A 14,858-nucleotide genomic window follows, 5' to 3' on the forward strand; every position below is an offset into this window, starting at 1 on the left:
CTCCTGACCTCGTGATCCGCCCATCTTGGCCTCCCAAAGTGCTGGGATTACAGGCTTGAGCCACCGCGCCCGGCCCATTCTTTATTTTTTTAAGAAAACAAAGCCTCAACAAAAAATGTCAAGTTAGGGTGGGACGGGGGCTGCCCACGTGTGGTCCCTGACATACATGCTCTTTTTTTTTTTTTGAGATAGAGTCTCACTCTGTCACCCAGGCTGGAGTACAGTGGCGCTATCTCGGCTCACTGAAACCTTCGCCTTCTGGGTTCAAGCAATTCTCCTGCCTCAGCCTCCTGAGTAGCTGGGACTACAGGTGTGCACCACCACGCCCAGCTAATTTTTTTCGTATTTTTAGTAGAGACAGGGTTTCGCCATGTTGGCCAGGCTGGTGATCCTGACCTCAGGTGATCCACCTGCCTCGGCCTCCCAAAGTGCTGGGATTACATACATGAGCCACCACGCCCAGCCAAGGCTCCTGAAGGTCTTCTGCAACCCTGAGGGTTTGGAGAACCATCAGACAAGTTCTGGGCCAAGGTAAGAAGACTCTTCAAGATTCTCTCCAAAACTTCTTCCCAGCAGCACCGCAAGGAACTGCACAGCTGAGAGTCTTGGGAGACCCAGTTTCTCCTCTTCCTGCTCCTCCCAGGCCTCGTCGCCTGCAGATGGTCAATAAGGCAAAAGCAGAAGCAGAAAGAAGGGCAGGGGCGAGACCCCACACACGCCAGAGATAGAGCGGCGAGGAGCAGTGACAGAAAGGCTGCATTTTCTTCTGTTTATTTCAAGAGAACAAAGAACCAACCATCAGTTCTGTACAAAAACATGGTGTGAGAGCCATGGGACCCTCGGGCCAGCCCCCTTCCTGCACTGGAGCCCCGGGCCCCCCTAATTTGCCAAAAAACGATGAGAAGACCAAAAAACTCAAACTCTGGGGGAAAAAATTACTATGAAAAAAAATCAGGGGAGACCTTCCTGGGCCTCCCTTTCTCCCTATCCCCAACCTAGAAATTTAGGGGGGGCTGCGGTTCATGGCCATGGCAGGAGGTGGGGCAGATGGGTGTCGGCAGATTTAGTGTTTGGCAACCAGTGGGGCTGGGGGTGGGATCTGGGAGGGAGCCGAGGGGCCTGGGGAAGGGAAAAGATCTTGGACCCTGCCCCAGCCCACAGGACACTCAAAACACTTTATAAAATTGGGGCCACAGAGTAGAAGAAAACGAGTCATCAGAATCAAAACTAAAGAGTGGAAAGATTTTTTTTTTCTTCTCTAAAAGGCAAAAAACTACAAACAGCCCAAGTCCTGAGCTCCCCAAGACCTGGATCCTCCACTGTCCCCCTGAAACCCGGCAGGAGGCGGGATGGGGAGCGCGAGAGGTGGGTTCTTAAAAAAGTCACCCCTGGATGGGGAAGTTCTTCATCTTCTGCCGCCTTCCTCTGCCTCCCGCCGCTGCCGAGGAGAGAGATGGAGAGGACCGGGGCTAAGCCGGCAAACTCAACTTCTTCCCCTTTAGGACTGTGAGGAGAGAAAACAGGGAGGACATTACCGCTGAGGCCCCTGCAGGGAGGGGACAGTCTCCCATAGCCAGAGCAGGGCAGGCACGCTAGATGGGCAGGTCCACAGGGAGGGAGGTCCCCAGGACTCACGAATACATTCCCGGTTTCTTTCTTTCCTACCCCTTCTCACTACTGGCAATTCTCTTTCTTTTTTTGAGACAGCATCCCACTCTATAGCCCAGGCTGGAATGCAGTGGCATAGTCACAGCTCCCTGCAGCCTTGACCTCCTCAAGCAATTCACCCACCTCAGCCTCCCAAGGAGCTGGGACCACAGGCATGCACCACCATGCCCAGCTAATTTTTTAATTTTTTATTTGTTGTAGTGACAGGGTCTTGCTATGTTGCTCTGGAACTCCTAGGCTTAAGCACTCTCCCAAAGTGTTGGGATTACAGGCATGAGCCACTGTGCCTGGCCAATTCTCTTTCTATGTATTTTTTTAAGGGTTTTTTTTTGTTTTGTTTTTCTGAGACAGGGTCTCACTCTGTCGCCCAGGCAATCACAGCTCACTGCAGGCTTGAACTTCCCAGACTCAGGGGATCCTCCCACCTCAGCCTCCTGAGTAGCTGGAACCACAGGTGCATGCCACAACACCCAGCTAATTTTTCTAATTTTTTGTAGAGACAGGGACTTGCCATGTTGCCCAGGCTAGTCTCAAACTCGTGAGCTCAAGCCGTCTGCCCGCTGTGGCCTCTCAAAGTGCTGAGTTTATAGGCGTGAACCACCATGCCCGGTCGATTATCTCTCTGTACTTGTTCATTCACCATCTCCTCCACCAGAATAAAAGGGAAATAGAGGTCTTTGTCCTTCCTCCTCCTACTGTATCCCCAGAGCCTAGCACCCGGCTGGGGACACAGAAAGTACTCAATACGTTCGTTGAATGAATAAATGAATGAATCTCAGTGGGCTGAGTCCCTGCCCTGACTGGCCTGCACTCCAAGTGACACGGGGGCTAAGGACAGAGGCTAACGGTCTGAATTCCTAGGAGGATGGTGGGCCTGCAACCCCAGAAACCAGGTGAAGAAACGCTCCCTCCTTTGGTACCCTCCTGGGGTAAGGAGACAGACCCCAGGCCCCAGGCCCCAGGGAGGACAGGAGCTGCAGAAATAGGAGGTTCCCATCCAGTCGCCCCACATCCCGGCTACCTTTGGTGATATAGAGGTAGAAGAAATCGCAGTAGAGGACTGTCTGGACCAGGCCTGCCACGATGGCGATGAGGTCGAAGAAGCCCTCGAAATGGTAGCGCCAGATCCAGTTGAAGAGATACAGCGTGCGGTAAACGCCCAGCGCAAACAAGTAGTGGCTGGTGATGGTCTCCGCCTCGCCAGTCTTGCTCACCATGAATAGCTGCGGCAAGATGGCCACCGACTCCAGGTAGATGGAGAAGGTCCAGAGGATCTGCAGAGAGACCACGGACAGGATGAGGTGGGAGGGGACAGGGCGGGAGAGAAGGCAGAGGACGACATGGCAGTTACAGGTGCTGCGAAGGTGGAGAGAGAAGGTAGTCCAGGCGCTGCCACGTGCCACACACAGTTCTGCCTGAGTTACTGGTATCTCTGATTTAATCATCACCATGGCCCGGTGAGGAGATCCTATGATGAGCACAGTTATTCTACAGATGAGGAAACTGACACCAGAGAAGGTAAGATACTCGCCCAAGACCATGTAGCCTGCAAGCAGCAGTGCAATGATTCAAACCAAGGATTTGCAGTCCGTCCTCATGAACACTTTGCAGTCGAGCCTCTCTGAAAGGCAAGCTGGGTTGGAATCTTGCCTTGGAAATTTCCCTTCCTTTTTCTTCTTTTTGAGATGGAGTCTCACTCTGTCACCCAGGCTAGAGTGCAGTGGAGCGATCTTGGCTCACTGCAACCTCTGCCTCCCAGGTTCAAGCGATTCTCCCGCCTCAGCCTCCTGAGTAGCTGGGATTACAGGCGCCTGCCACCACACCCAGCTAATTTTGTATTTTCAGTAGAGACAGGGTTTCACCATGTTGGCCAGGCTGGTCTCAAACTCCTGACCTCAGGTGGTCTGCCTGCCTCGGCCTCCCAAAGTGCTGGGATTACAGGCGTGAGCCACCGCGCCCGGCCCACATGCCATTTCTTGCGGCACGTTGCATATGCTGTTCCCGCAGCAGGAAAAGCTCTTCCCCACACTGTCACACATCTGCCTACTCCATATTCTCCCAGCCTCAGCTCATCAGTCACCTCCTGAGAGGGACCCTCCCTGGCTATCCTTCCCCCAGGACTGTCACACCATCTTATCTCCTTCCTGGCCACCTGCACCAGCAATTGAGCTCCATGAAGGCTGGGATCCTACTTCTTGTTCACCCCGCGGCCCTAGCACCTAGCACAGTTCTTGAATGAGTGAGGAAATGGGAGCGAGCATCTATAAAGGGGTCCCCATGTGCTCAGCACAGGCCACCATTTAGGGAGCAGTGACAACCATCATTCGTGAGCAGGACAGGACATCATGGGACAGGGGAGAAGACATCTGCCAGCCCCCTTTCAGTCCCCAGCTCCCTGAAAGTGCCACCTGGGGTGATATGTGATCTGCAGACACACTGAAACCTCCCCTCCTAGTGCAAAGCCAGGTGGCAGGTGTGGCTCCTCGGCTGTCTTGGTTTGTGGGAGGAAGGTGGGGGGCACCAGGACCTGTTCATAACAACTGCTGCTTTTCTAGCATTTACGACATCCAAGGCACTGCTCCTTAGGGTATTCACTGGCCTGAGCCTTAACCCCATGAGGTAGGTACTGTTGTCATTCCCATTGTACAGATGAGGAAACTGAGGCCCAAGGGATAAGAAACATGTCCAGATTCCCACTGAGGCAGGTAGAGTCCAGGACCTGCTCCCAGAATCCTCCAGGGAGGCTCTCGTCAAGCCAGGTTAGTTGATGCTGCTGGGACACGAAACCATTAAATTCATGCCCATTCAACTCTTACCCCTGGGGTTGCCCTTAGGGAATAGAGTCATAGCTCAGGCAGACATAGAAGGTCTGTTGCATTTTTTTTTTTTTTTCCTGAGGCCAAGTTTCGCTCTTGTCACCCAGGCCGGAGTGCAGTGGCACAATCTTGGCTCACTGCAAACCTCCGCTTCGCGGGTTCAAGTGATTCTCCTGCCTTAACCTCCCAAGTGCCTGGAATTACAGGCACTCACCACCACCCCCGGCTAATTTTTGTATTGTTTTAGTAGCGACAGGGTTTCACCACATTGGCCAAGCTGGTCTTGAACTCCTCACCTCAAGTGATCCACCCATCTTAGCCTCCCAAAGTGCTGGGATTATAGGCGTGAGCCACTGCACCTAGACTTATTGCATTTTAATCTATTCCATGATGTCGAATTTTTTATTTTTTTATTTTATTTTTTATTTTTTTGAGACGGTGTCTTGCTCTGTCACCCAGGCTGGAATGCAGTGGTACAATCTCAGCTCACTGCAACCTCTGCTGGCCAGGTTCAAGTGATTCTCCTGTCTCAGCTTCCCGAGTAGCTGGGATTATAGGTGCGTGCCACCACGCCTGGCTAATTTTTGTATTTTTAGTAGAGATGGGGTTTCAGCATCTTGGCCAGGCTGGTCTTAACTCCTGACCTCATGATCCATGATCCACCTGTCTCAGCCTCCCAAAGTGTTGGGATTACAGGCATGAGCCGCCGCGCCCAGCCTGTCTGAATTTTTAAAGAATATTTTCCTTAGGCCAGGCATGGCAGCTCACACCTGTAATCCCAGCACTTTGGAAGGCTGAGGCAGGCGGATCACTTGAGGCCAGGAGTTCAAGACCACCCTGGTGAACATGGCAAAACCATCTCTCCTAAAAATACAAAAAAATTTTACCTGGGCATGGTGGCCGCTGCCTGTGATCCCAGCTACTCGGGATGCTGAGGCATGAGACTCTCTTGAACCCGGGAAGCGGAGGCTGCAGTGAGCTAAGATCATGCCACCACACTCCAGTCTGGGCGACACAGCAAGGCTCAAAAAAAAAAAGAGGCCTGGGTTCTGGTCTGGCCTCCTCCACCTTTAGCAAGCTGCACTACCTCCCTCAGCCTCAGTCAGTCTCCCCATCCTCAAAATGGGTCTAGTAATCCCTAGTCAACAGGACAGTTATGAGCTAAGTCCAGGGCTTGGATAAGGGATCCAAGCAAGGTGATAACAATATATTTGAAAAGTCCAGGGCCTGGAGCCAAGTCCAGGATTCCCGCCACAGCATGATGCAGCCTCCCTCTGATATCTCTGACCCATGGGCCAAAGTCACCCTCTGTTGGATTTGTCTGGCCTGTACAGTGCTTTTAGAGCTATATTTTGAAGGCCAGGCACAGTGGCTCATGCCTGTAGTCCTAGCACTTTGGGAAGCCGAGATGGGAGGATTGCTTAAGACCAGGAGTTTGAGACCAGCCTGATTAACATGGCGAAACCCCATCTCTACTAAAAACACAAAAATTAGCCAAGCGTGGTGGCAAGTGTTTGTAATCCCAGCTACTCAGGAGGCTAAGCCAGGAGAAACGCTTGACCCAGGAGGCAGGGGTTGCAGTGAGCCAAGATCACGCCACTGTACTCCAGCCTGGGCAACAGAGCGAAGACTCCGTCTCAAAAAAAAAAAGAAAGAAAGAAAGAAAGAAAGTTTGAATCTGTGGTTAAAATTTTAAAATGCGACATCTTGCCTGAAAACTCCTGAATTATGGCTTCTGTTGAAAAGATCAGCACATCTGGCCACCCAGGCCTATCTTCCTATAAGGCAGGAGTGGGCATAGGTAAGAAAAGGTTGCCCTGAATTTATTATTCCTGCCAGGTCCCAGGAGGCAAGAGATCGCAAACTTAGCATTGGTTCTCCCAAAATTCCTCTCAGGAGTTCGTACAGGTTCCAGCAAAAATACCATGGAATAAAAAATCGTAACAGCAAACATTTAAAAGTATGAGAGATGGGACTAAACACTTCAGTCACTGCACACTGACACGGCACTTCCTACCTCATCCCAGACACTGTGCTTTATTCATACCAACCTCTCATTTGAACCATATGACACAGGAACTGATTATCTCCATTTTACAGATGAGGAAACTGAGGCACAGGGTATTTATGTGATTTGCCCAGAATCCCATAGCTGCTACGTGGTAGAGGCAGGATCCAAATCTTTACACTCTGATTCTAGAGTCTTTATGTGTTTTGACACCAGGTAATGCTGCAAAATCTCAGTAAATTCTCACAATGACCTGATCACAACTTTACAAATGTGGAAACCGAGGTACAGAGAGGTCAAGTCACATGCCCAGGATCATGCTAATAGAAACTAGCAGATTTGGGGCCAGGCGTGGTGGCTCATGCCTGAGGTCAGGAGTTCGAGACCAGCCTGGCCAGTATGTTGAAACCCTGTCTACTAAAAATACAAAAATTATCCTGGTGTGGTGGTGGGCAAATCTGCAATCTCAGCTACTCGGGAGGCTGAGGCAGGACAATCACTTGAACCTGGAAGATGGAGGTTGCAGTGACCCAGAATCATGCCACTATCTCCAGTCTGGGCAACCGAGCAAGACTCTGTTTCAGAAAAAAAAAAAAGAAGAAAAGAAAAGAAAAGGAAGGAAGGAAGGAAAGAAAGAAAAGGAAGGAAGGAAGGAAGGAAGGAAGGAAGGAGGGAAAGAACAAACTAGCAGATTTGGAATTCAAATTCAGGAAGGCTGGGCCAGGCGTGGTGGCTCACACCTGTAATCCCAGCACTTTGGGAGGCCAAGACGGGCAGATTATTTGAGCCCAGGAGTTCGAGACCAGCCTGGTCAACATGCGAAACCCTGTCTCGACTAAAAATACAAAATTTAGCAGAGCATGGTGATGTGCACCTGTCTTCCCAACTACTCGGGAGGCTGAGGCAGGATAATTGCTTGAACCTGGGAGGCGGGGGGTTGCAGTGAGCCGAGATCGTGCCACTGTACTTCAGCCTGGGCAACAGAGTGAGACTCTGTCTCCAAAAAAAAAAGAATCCCTAAGCCTCAGTTTCCTCATCTGTAAAATGGGGCTGCTGAGAAAGGTAAGTAGGTGAAATGCTTAGGGTAGCGACTGACACATAGTTGAGTTTTGCTGCTGTTGTGTGAATCTCCTCTGACCCCAGAGCCCATGCACTGAACTTATGCGTCCTAAAATAAGGCAGTTTGGGCATACCCTGCAGAAGGAAGCCTGTGAGAGGGTCTCCTGTCACTGCTACTCTGCCACAACCATCCACCCAAATAAAGAGTCACAGCAAGGCGCCTACCTCCAGAGGGGTGAAGTCATGATTGACCAGGAATGCCAGAATAGCTGTGGGAACGACCAGGAACTCCACTCTGAATGTGTCATGGTTCCCATCGTAAGTGGCTTTGAACTTGCTATAAATCAACCAGACCGTGGTGAAGGAGCAGGCTATGTAGACCACCTGAGGAGGAGGATGATGAGAAGGGGCCTCAACTCACAGGCCAGGGTCTGTGCCCCAGCAGGCTCAGACCCAGGAGTCGAGACCCCTCCCTCAGACCCAGGAGTGCAGGCCCCCAGCCCCTCCTCCCTCAGACCCAGGAGTCCAGATTCCCAACCCCTCTTCCCTCAGACCCAGGAGTCCAGACCCCCGGCCCCTCCTCCCTCAGACCCAGGAGTCCAGACCCCCGGCCCCTCCTCCCTCAGACCCAGGAGTCCAGGCCCCAGGCCCTTCCTCCCTCAGACCCAAGAGTCCAGGCCACCCCCCCCCCCGCCCCTCCTCCCTCAGACCTAGGAGTCTGGGACCCACACCCGGCTCCTCTGCTTCAGTGGGGGCCAGAGGGGTGGGGTGGAGCCTCTACCTTCATACACGTGTTGTAGAGTGAGATGTAGTTGGTGAAGAGGTCCAGATATCGGGCAGTGAACACCACAGCAAACAGGACCTGGCTCTTCCCTGAAATTCCTGTGGTCCAGAGAGAGACAGAGAGAGAGAGGGAAAGAGAGAGAGGGAGAGAGAGAGAGGGAGAGAGAGAGCGAGCAAGAGAGAGAGGAGGCTGGGGATGGGCTGCATGGGCAATAAACTAAGGCACGGCGCCCGGGACCAGCCTGGAGGCAGCTCTGGAGTGCAGCTGTCCCCGGAGGCCTCCCCAGCCCGCCCCGCCTCATCAGGGCCCTTTCCCACGGCCCACAGCCAGGGGGCAGCCCAGGCCCCTGAAGCTACTCCAGCCCGAGGCTCCGTCCCAGACTAGGCCTCATGGCCACCCCTGACCCCCCTCAGGGTCCTCCTGCAGTCCGGACCTGAGGTGGGGCCTAGGGAGGACCTCCCCTGACCTCAGGCCCCCGATCTGGTCACCTTCCTCCCGTTCCCTTCCTGGCCGCCACGGTCCACGTCACCAACTCACAGCCACCTCCCCGCCTGCCATGGTTCCCTGTTCCCGGTCCGTGAACCCTCGGGCTGCCCAGACTGGGGCTGGGGGTGGCTGAATTGGGGGCCTAAAGCCATTCACATCAAACTGTATGCACCCCCGCCAGTCTGGGGAAAGGAGCTGATCCCCTGGAGACCCAGAACCTAGAAGAGAGATCCCCAGCAAGCAGTGGGGGTGGAACCTGTGCCCCTAGTGCCCCCAAACCCTTCCTGAGTCCTGGGACGCCCCAACCCCCGCCCTCAATCTCTCTCCTTCGCCAGCCCTGGTGGGCCTCTCACCGGCACACGAGCGGGACTTCCAGATTTTGAGCAGTAGCAAGATGATGGCGAGGAGGTGGGAGAGGTCTCCCAGGAATCGGAAGAGATTCATGGCTGGGGGGCCCTGGCAGGGCTGAGTGGGAGGGAGGCAGGCTGGCGGGGGGCTGCCCCCCGAGGCTGCTGGTCTGAACGGGAGGCTGGGCTGGGGGGAAGGGAGAGGGACCCTAGGTGCGCTCCGCTCCGGGGAGGGGACTCTGGGAGGGGGAGCAAAGGCCGGAGCTGGCGGCGGAGCAGGAGCCGGGAAGAGGGAGGAGAGCGGGGGGGGGAGGAGTCCGGGCCGGGAGGCTCCGCCTCCGAGGGCGGGGCCCGGATCCCCGGCGCCCTCTATCGCCCACCTCCTGCTTTGCCGTGGCGGCGCTAAATGCACCCCCAAAGCTGCCTGCCCCTTAGGAACTTGGGAGGGTCGCAGGGTTCGGAAAGTGCCAAATCCGGCACCGGCTTGCACAGGCAGTCTGTGTCTCTGGAAGGGACGCAGTCCAGTACACCACCCTCAGCCCTTGCAGGGATGTAGAGGCTGCCCTCTGAGCTTTAAAAAGCCTGCAAGAACCCAGAGGCTCAGCTGCTAGCTTCTGCCCCTTTCAGGCACTCTAGCTCCAATCCCCCAGAACACAAGAAAGATACCCCACCCACTTCCTCCCCTAGACCTAGGACTCAAGGCCCCCAGGCCCCTCCTCCCTCAGACCTAGGAGTCCAGGCCCCCAGCCCCTCCTCCCTCAGACCCAGGAGTCCAGGCCCCAGCCTGTTCTCCCTCAGACCCAGGAGTCCAAGACCCCCAGGTCCTCCTCACTCAGACCCAGAAATCCAGACACCCAGCCCTCCTCCCTCAGACCCAGGAGTCCAGGTCCCCAGGCCCCCAGGCCTCCTCCCTCAGACCCAGGAGTCCAGTCCCCCCAGCCCCTCCTCCCTCAGACCCAGGAGTCCAGACACCCAGCCCTCCTCCCTCAGACCCAGGAGTCCAGGGCCCCAGCCCTCCTCCCTCTGACCCAGGAGTCCAGGGCCCCAGCCCTCCTCCCTCTGACCCAGGAGTCCAGACACCCAGCCCCTCCTCCCTCAGACCCAAGAGTCCAGGCCCCTGTCCCTCCTCCCTGAGACCCAGCAGTCCAGGGCCGCAGCCCTTTTCCCTCCTAGGATGCTGTTACTTGGAACTTAGGGTCCCACCCCCACCATCTTATGGCTCAAGCTTCCTAACCGTAAGAATCTAGATCTACGGTTTCTTTCTCCCTTTACGACCCACACATTTAGACCCTGATTCTCTTCTTTTTCAGGAACGTGCACCTCACCCTGCTCTCCCAGACCTTGAGGATGAAGGAAACAGGAACCCCACCCAGGAGGCTCAAGGCTGAAACTCTGACCCAAACTACCTCAGGAGCCCCTGGCCCTGGCTTCCTCCCTGCTCCAGAATTTCTGCCCTGCCCCCCCCCCACACACACACACCCTCTTCCACCCTCAGAGGCCCAGGTGTCCCGCCCCATGCTCTACCCTAGAGCCGCACGGGTGGCTTTATAAAAGTGCCGGGCCCAGCCCCCTAGGAGGGGAATAGTGGGCATCTGGGTGTGGGACCCTCCGGGAACAGCCTGTGGTCTGGACTCCTGCGTCTATGAGGAGACAGATGCTGCTTCCCTTCTGGATGATGGGGTACCCACCGGTGATGGAGGCCAGGGTCCCTCAATAAAAGAAGGGGAGCAGGCATGTTGGTTTCTTCGGAGGGTTGGAAGGACTGGGTACCCAAGGGTGACATCCACGAGTCTTGGGTCCCTGAAAGTGGCTTGTACTGGGGGAGAGTCGGGATGACTGAGTCCTTAAAAGAGACTCTGACTTGGAGGCGGGCCCCAAATTCCTGGGTCCCAGTGGAGAAGGGACTCCTGGGTCTGAGGGAGAAGGGACTGGGGGGCGGGACTCCTGGGTCCACGGTGGAGACCTGGTTTTCAGGCCTGGCCTTCTGGGGCAATAAAAGCCACAGATTGGGTTGTAGCATGGCGAACACTGAAGTCAGGGAAAGGCCTCCTGTTTCCAGAGCCTCAAGGCAGGGAGGGGGCAGAGGGCAACAACCCCCAGACCTGAAGTGTAGCTCTGAAGCTGATGTCTCCATACGGGGTTCCGAGTCCCTGCCTGCCGGTCCCCAGCCCGACTTCTTCCTTCCATTTTATTTTCAGCCCCTCACTCCCCTGTCCCAGGAGGAAGGCAGAGGCTGGTAGCTGGGGGTGGGGGGGCCCCCTCCCCAAGCCTGGCAGGAGGAGGGGTCCCCAGGGAGGCCAGGAGGGGGGGCTGTGGGTCTCCCGGCAGTGGCGGACGGGGACTGAATGTTAATCGCATCCCGAGTGAGTGTGTGTGTGCGAGAACACAGCAAGTGTGTGAGTCCCTCCCGCTCCGGCTCCTCCAAGCCGCGGCCGCCGCCGCCACCCTCGCCCGCAGCCTCCCGCAGCCTCCCTCGGCCACCGGTGCCCTGCTGGGGGGTGTCGCCTGGGTGGGTCCGCCCGGCCCCCAGGGGTCTCTCGAGCGTCTGCCATCTGCCCGGTGAGGATCTGTATGTCCGGGTGTCTGAGGCTGGCTGGTGGAGGGGGGGTGTGTCTGTAAGCGCTGCGGTGGTGAAGGGAGGGAGGGGTCTGTCTGTCTATACCGACCCTGAGCCGCCTGCCTGGGTGTCGTGGGGTCCCCACTCCTTCCCCCCGGCCCCCCCAAACCCAGATGGATGGTGTGTACCTGGGTTCTGTGCCTCCTGCCTGCGTCCGGCCAGGCGTCTGGGCGTCCCCGGCTGCCTGTGTCCTCCTGTCTGTCCAAACAGCCCCTATTGGCAGTGGCAGCCTGGCCCCCATTAGACCCCGCACTCTGTGTGTGTGTGTCTGTGTGTGTGTCCCTCCTCAAGCTCTGGGGGTGCTGGGGAATCCCAGGGAAGTGAGGTCGTGCATGTGTGCGTGTGTGTTTCTGCCTGTGTTTGAGAGTGGGGGCGTCTGGGGGGGTCTGGAGGTGGCCAAGCGAGGAAGGGAAAAGCAGTTCCTCAAGCAGGCAATCTCCCGCTCCTCACACACACACACTAGCCACCAGCTTCAGAGGTGACCCAGACAGACAGACAGACACAGACGCTGGAAGGGGGGGTGGGGGGGCTGAGGGCACAAAGCGGGGGTGCGAGTGAGCCAGGGAGAGGCGGGACTGGACACATGGAAAGGGGGGAGGAGCCGGGGCTGAAGCGGCAGAGGGGGGCACCCCGGGTGGGCGGAGGGGGGATCCCCACGGGGTCGGGGCGGCAAGAGGACACCCCGACAGCCTCCGCAATGTCCGGGGCCCAACTTCCAGAGCAACATGTGTAGCCACGTCCTCGCCTAGTCCAGGTGGCCGCAACCTTGGGGGAGAGACAGGGCAGGACAGGACCAAGGAAGAGGAAGGAGAGACGGAGCCAGGGACAGACAGGAGGTCCGGGCTGCCGCTGCTGCCGCCACCACCACTGCCGCCGCCCCGGGGCCTGCCCCCCGACATCGGCTCTCTGAGCCCTCCACGGAATCTTGGGGTCGCTGGACACCGGGTTCCGGTCCTGGCCTCCCCACCACCCCCCCCACAGAACAGGGTCATGAAAAGGTAAGGCGGGGACAGGGGATGCAGGGGTGGTGGTGGGAATGTGGACCCCTAAATCTAGGACAGAGGAAGTTGGCCAGGAGCCTCTTGGAGGGAGGGGGGTTGAATGGTGGGCAGGGGTCTTGACCCCCACCTAGCTCCCCTGTCCCTCAGGGACTCTCCTCCACCCTGTCTCTCTCTCCCTCTCTGAGCCCCTTTTTCCTAGGTCCCTACACCTCAGACCTTTCATGCCCCCCATTTCTCTGACACGACTCCCTCTCCCCAGCCCCACATACCTGATGCCCCATATCCCTGTGCCTCCATCTATCTCACTTCTCCCTGTACCCCCCTCCCTGCATCAGTCCTCCCCATCGCCGGCCGGCCCTCTCCTTCTCTCCTCTCGCTCTCCCCTCCCATGTCAGAGCTATGAGTCTGCTATTAATACCCCTGCCAAGGACCTTGAGGGCATCCAGGCCCCCAGCACCCCTTGCCCCAAGCTCCCACCCCTTCCTCAAGGTTCTGGAACACCCTTACAGCCTCTTCCAAGCATCAGGATTCGGGTGGGGAGAGACCGGTGTTGTGTGTGTTGGGGGGTGAGGGGGGAGGAAACGGGATGCCGTCTGCAGCACAACTCGAGGTTGCGGGGGGGAGCTGTTGATCAAAGTGGCCGCTTCTCTCTTCTGTGTTGGATGCTGTGGGGGGCAATGAAGACAGGGACACCCTAGGAATTTCTGGCACCCTCCTCCTCCTCCCCGCTTGGGGACAGGCTGTGCTATGTACAGGATCTAAGTGGGGTGACTAGGGAGGCTGGAGCTGGGTGGGGGGGGGCACCCAGGATGTTGGGAATGATGGGGTTTGAAACCTTAAGGGAGGAGAAGAGTGGGAACCCGGACTCCTGGGTTCTTAGGGGAAGAGGGGAGCTGGGGACCTGGACTCTTGGTTCCTGCGGGGAGAGGAGGCTGGGCACTGGAGTTCCAGAGTCTTGGGACAGGAGGGCCCAACCTCCTGGGTCCTGGGAAAGAATAGGACCGAATTCCCAGACTCCCAAGGCCTGGGGGAGGAAGGGGCTGCCGGAAGGACTCCTGGGTCTTTGTGGGAGGAGGTAGGGGATAGCGCTTCTGTCTGAGGAAGGACAGGCTGGGAGCTCAGTCTCCTGAGTCCCTGACAGGGCAGGGGATGAGAGTCAGGGACTTTGGCCTTGTGCAGATGGAAGTGGAAACGGAGGCTCAAGAGGAGGTGGAGATGGAGGCGAGGGCGGGGGTGGGGGGTGTCGAGAGGCTGGACTCTGTGATCCCTGAGGGCGTGGGTTCTGGGGGTTGGGACTTCAGAGTCCTGGAGGACTGGGGATGTCCCTCCTCTGTCCCTGGAGTGGGGGATGCTGCTCTCCCTAATCCCTGTGGGAAGGAACTGAGCATGCAGCCCCCGTGAGAAGGGTGGGGCCAGGGGCTGCCCTCCTGGGCCTCAGCAGGGAGCAGGACCCGGGGTCCCTAAGAGCAGAAGCCAGGTAGGGGTGGGTCTGGGAGAGGCAGAGGAGGGGCTGGAGGGTAAGCAGCCACTGGGAAGGGAGGGGAGCGTGAGTGTTAACCCCGCGGGGGCCAGGCCACAGCTGTGGGTTATTTTGGGGCGGAGTGGGGGGGTTATTCTGAGCGCTGATTGAGCCAGCTGCTTGGGGAAGGGCAATGGAGAGGAGGGGCGAAGAGGAGCCAGGACTGGGGAGGGATGGGCATACTAGGAGCCCCCACCACCTTCCCTGGGGAGACAGGGGCCCGTGATCTCTGGGAAGGTGAGGTGGTGGGCAGAGGGGAGGGACTGTGGTCTCGAGGCAGGGGGGTGGGGTGGGCCTTTCCCCCACCCTGGCTGTCTGTGGGGTGGACGAGGCCTGCGCTACCATGGCAACCGGACAGGAGCGTGACAGCCAGGAGGGAACCCTTCCCTGTCTGGACCCTCACCCCTTCAGGAAGCCCCCAGTGCAGACTCCAGTCCTTCTCTGGGAACCAGGAGTCCAGACTCCCAGTGCCCTCCTCCCTCAGTCCCAGGCAGGACCCAGGAGCCTGGCTTCCAGCCCAACCACCCCAGGCGGCTAGTATTCAACAGGGGAC

The 14,858-nt window shown here is 57.1% G+C and overlaps 1 protein-coding gene across 1 annotated transcript; it reads right to left on the reverse strand.

Annotated features, from left to right (window-relative positions):
- Positions 1-749: 749 nt before the first annotated feature.
- Positions 750-9,478, reverse strand: KDELR1 (KDEL endoplasmic reticulum protein retention receptor 1). Its single transcript, XM_017863657.1, has 5 exons — positions 9,175-9,478; positions 8,333-8,433; positions 7,777-7,935; positions 2,690-2,942; positions 750-1,504 (listed from the first exon to the last, which is right to left on the reverse strand). The coding sequence occupies exons 1-5, from the start codon at positions 9,263-9,265 to the stop codon at positions 1,470-1,472; spliced, it is 639 nt and encodes a 212-aa protein (XP_017719146.1). The 5' UTR covers positions 9,266-9,478; the 3' UTR covers positions 750-1,469.
- Positions 9,479-14,858: the final 5,380 nt, after the last annotated feature.

Source organism: Rhinopithecus bieti, unplaced genomic scaffold, assembly GCF_001698545.2.
Source record: "Rhinopithecus bieti isolate Rb0 unplaced genomic scaffold, ASM169854v2 scaffold_70550, whole genome shotgun sequence".
In the NCBI taxonomy this organism is placed as follows: domain Eukaryota; kingdom Metazoa; phylum Chordata; class Mammalia; order Primates; family Cercopithecidae; genus Rhinopithecus; species Rhinopithecus bieti.

Bases quoted from the DNA above. Each gene is read 5' to 3' on its own strand.
- KDELR1 (XM_017863657.1), bottom strand. From the start codon at position 9,265: ATGAATCTCTTCCGATTCCTGGGAGACCTCTCCCACCTCCTCGCCATC. The intron at 2,943-7,776 runs GTAGGCGCCTTG...GTCTCTCTGCAG, and splicing joins ATGACTTCACCCCTCTGGAG to ATCCTCTGGACCTTCTCCAT. The intron at 1,505-2,689 runs GTAGCCGGGATG...CTCTCCTCACAG, and splicing joins CTACCTCTATATCACCAAAG to TCCTAAAGGGGAAGAAGTTG.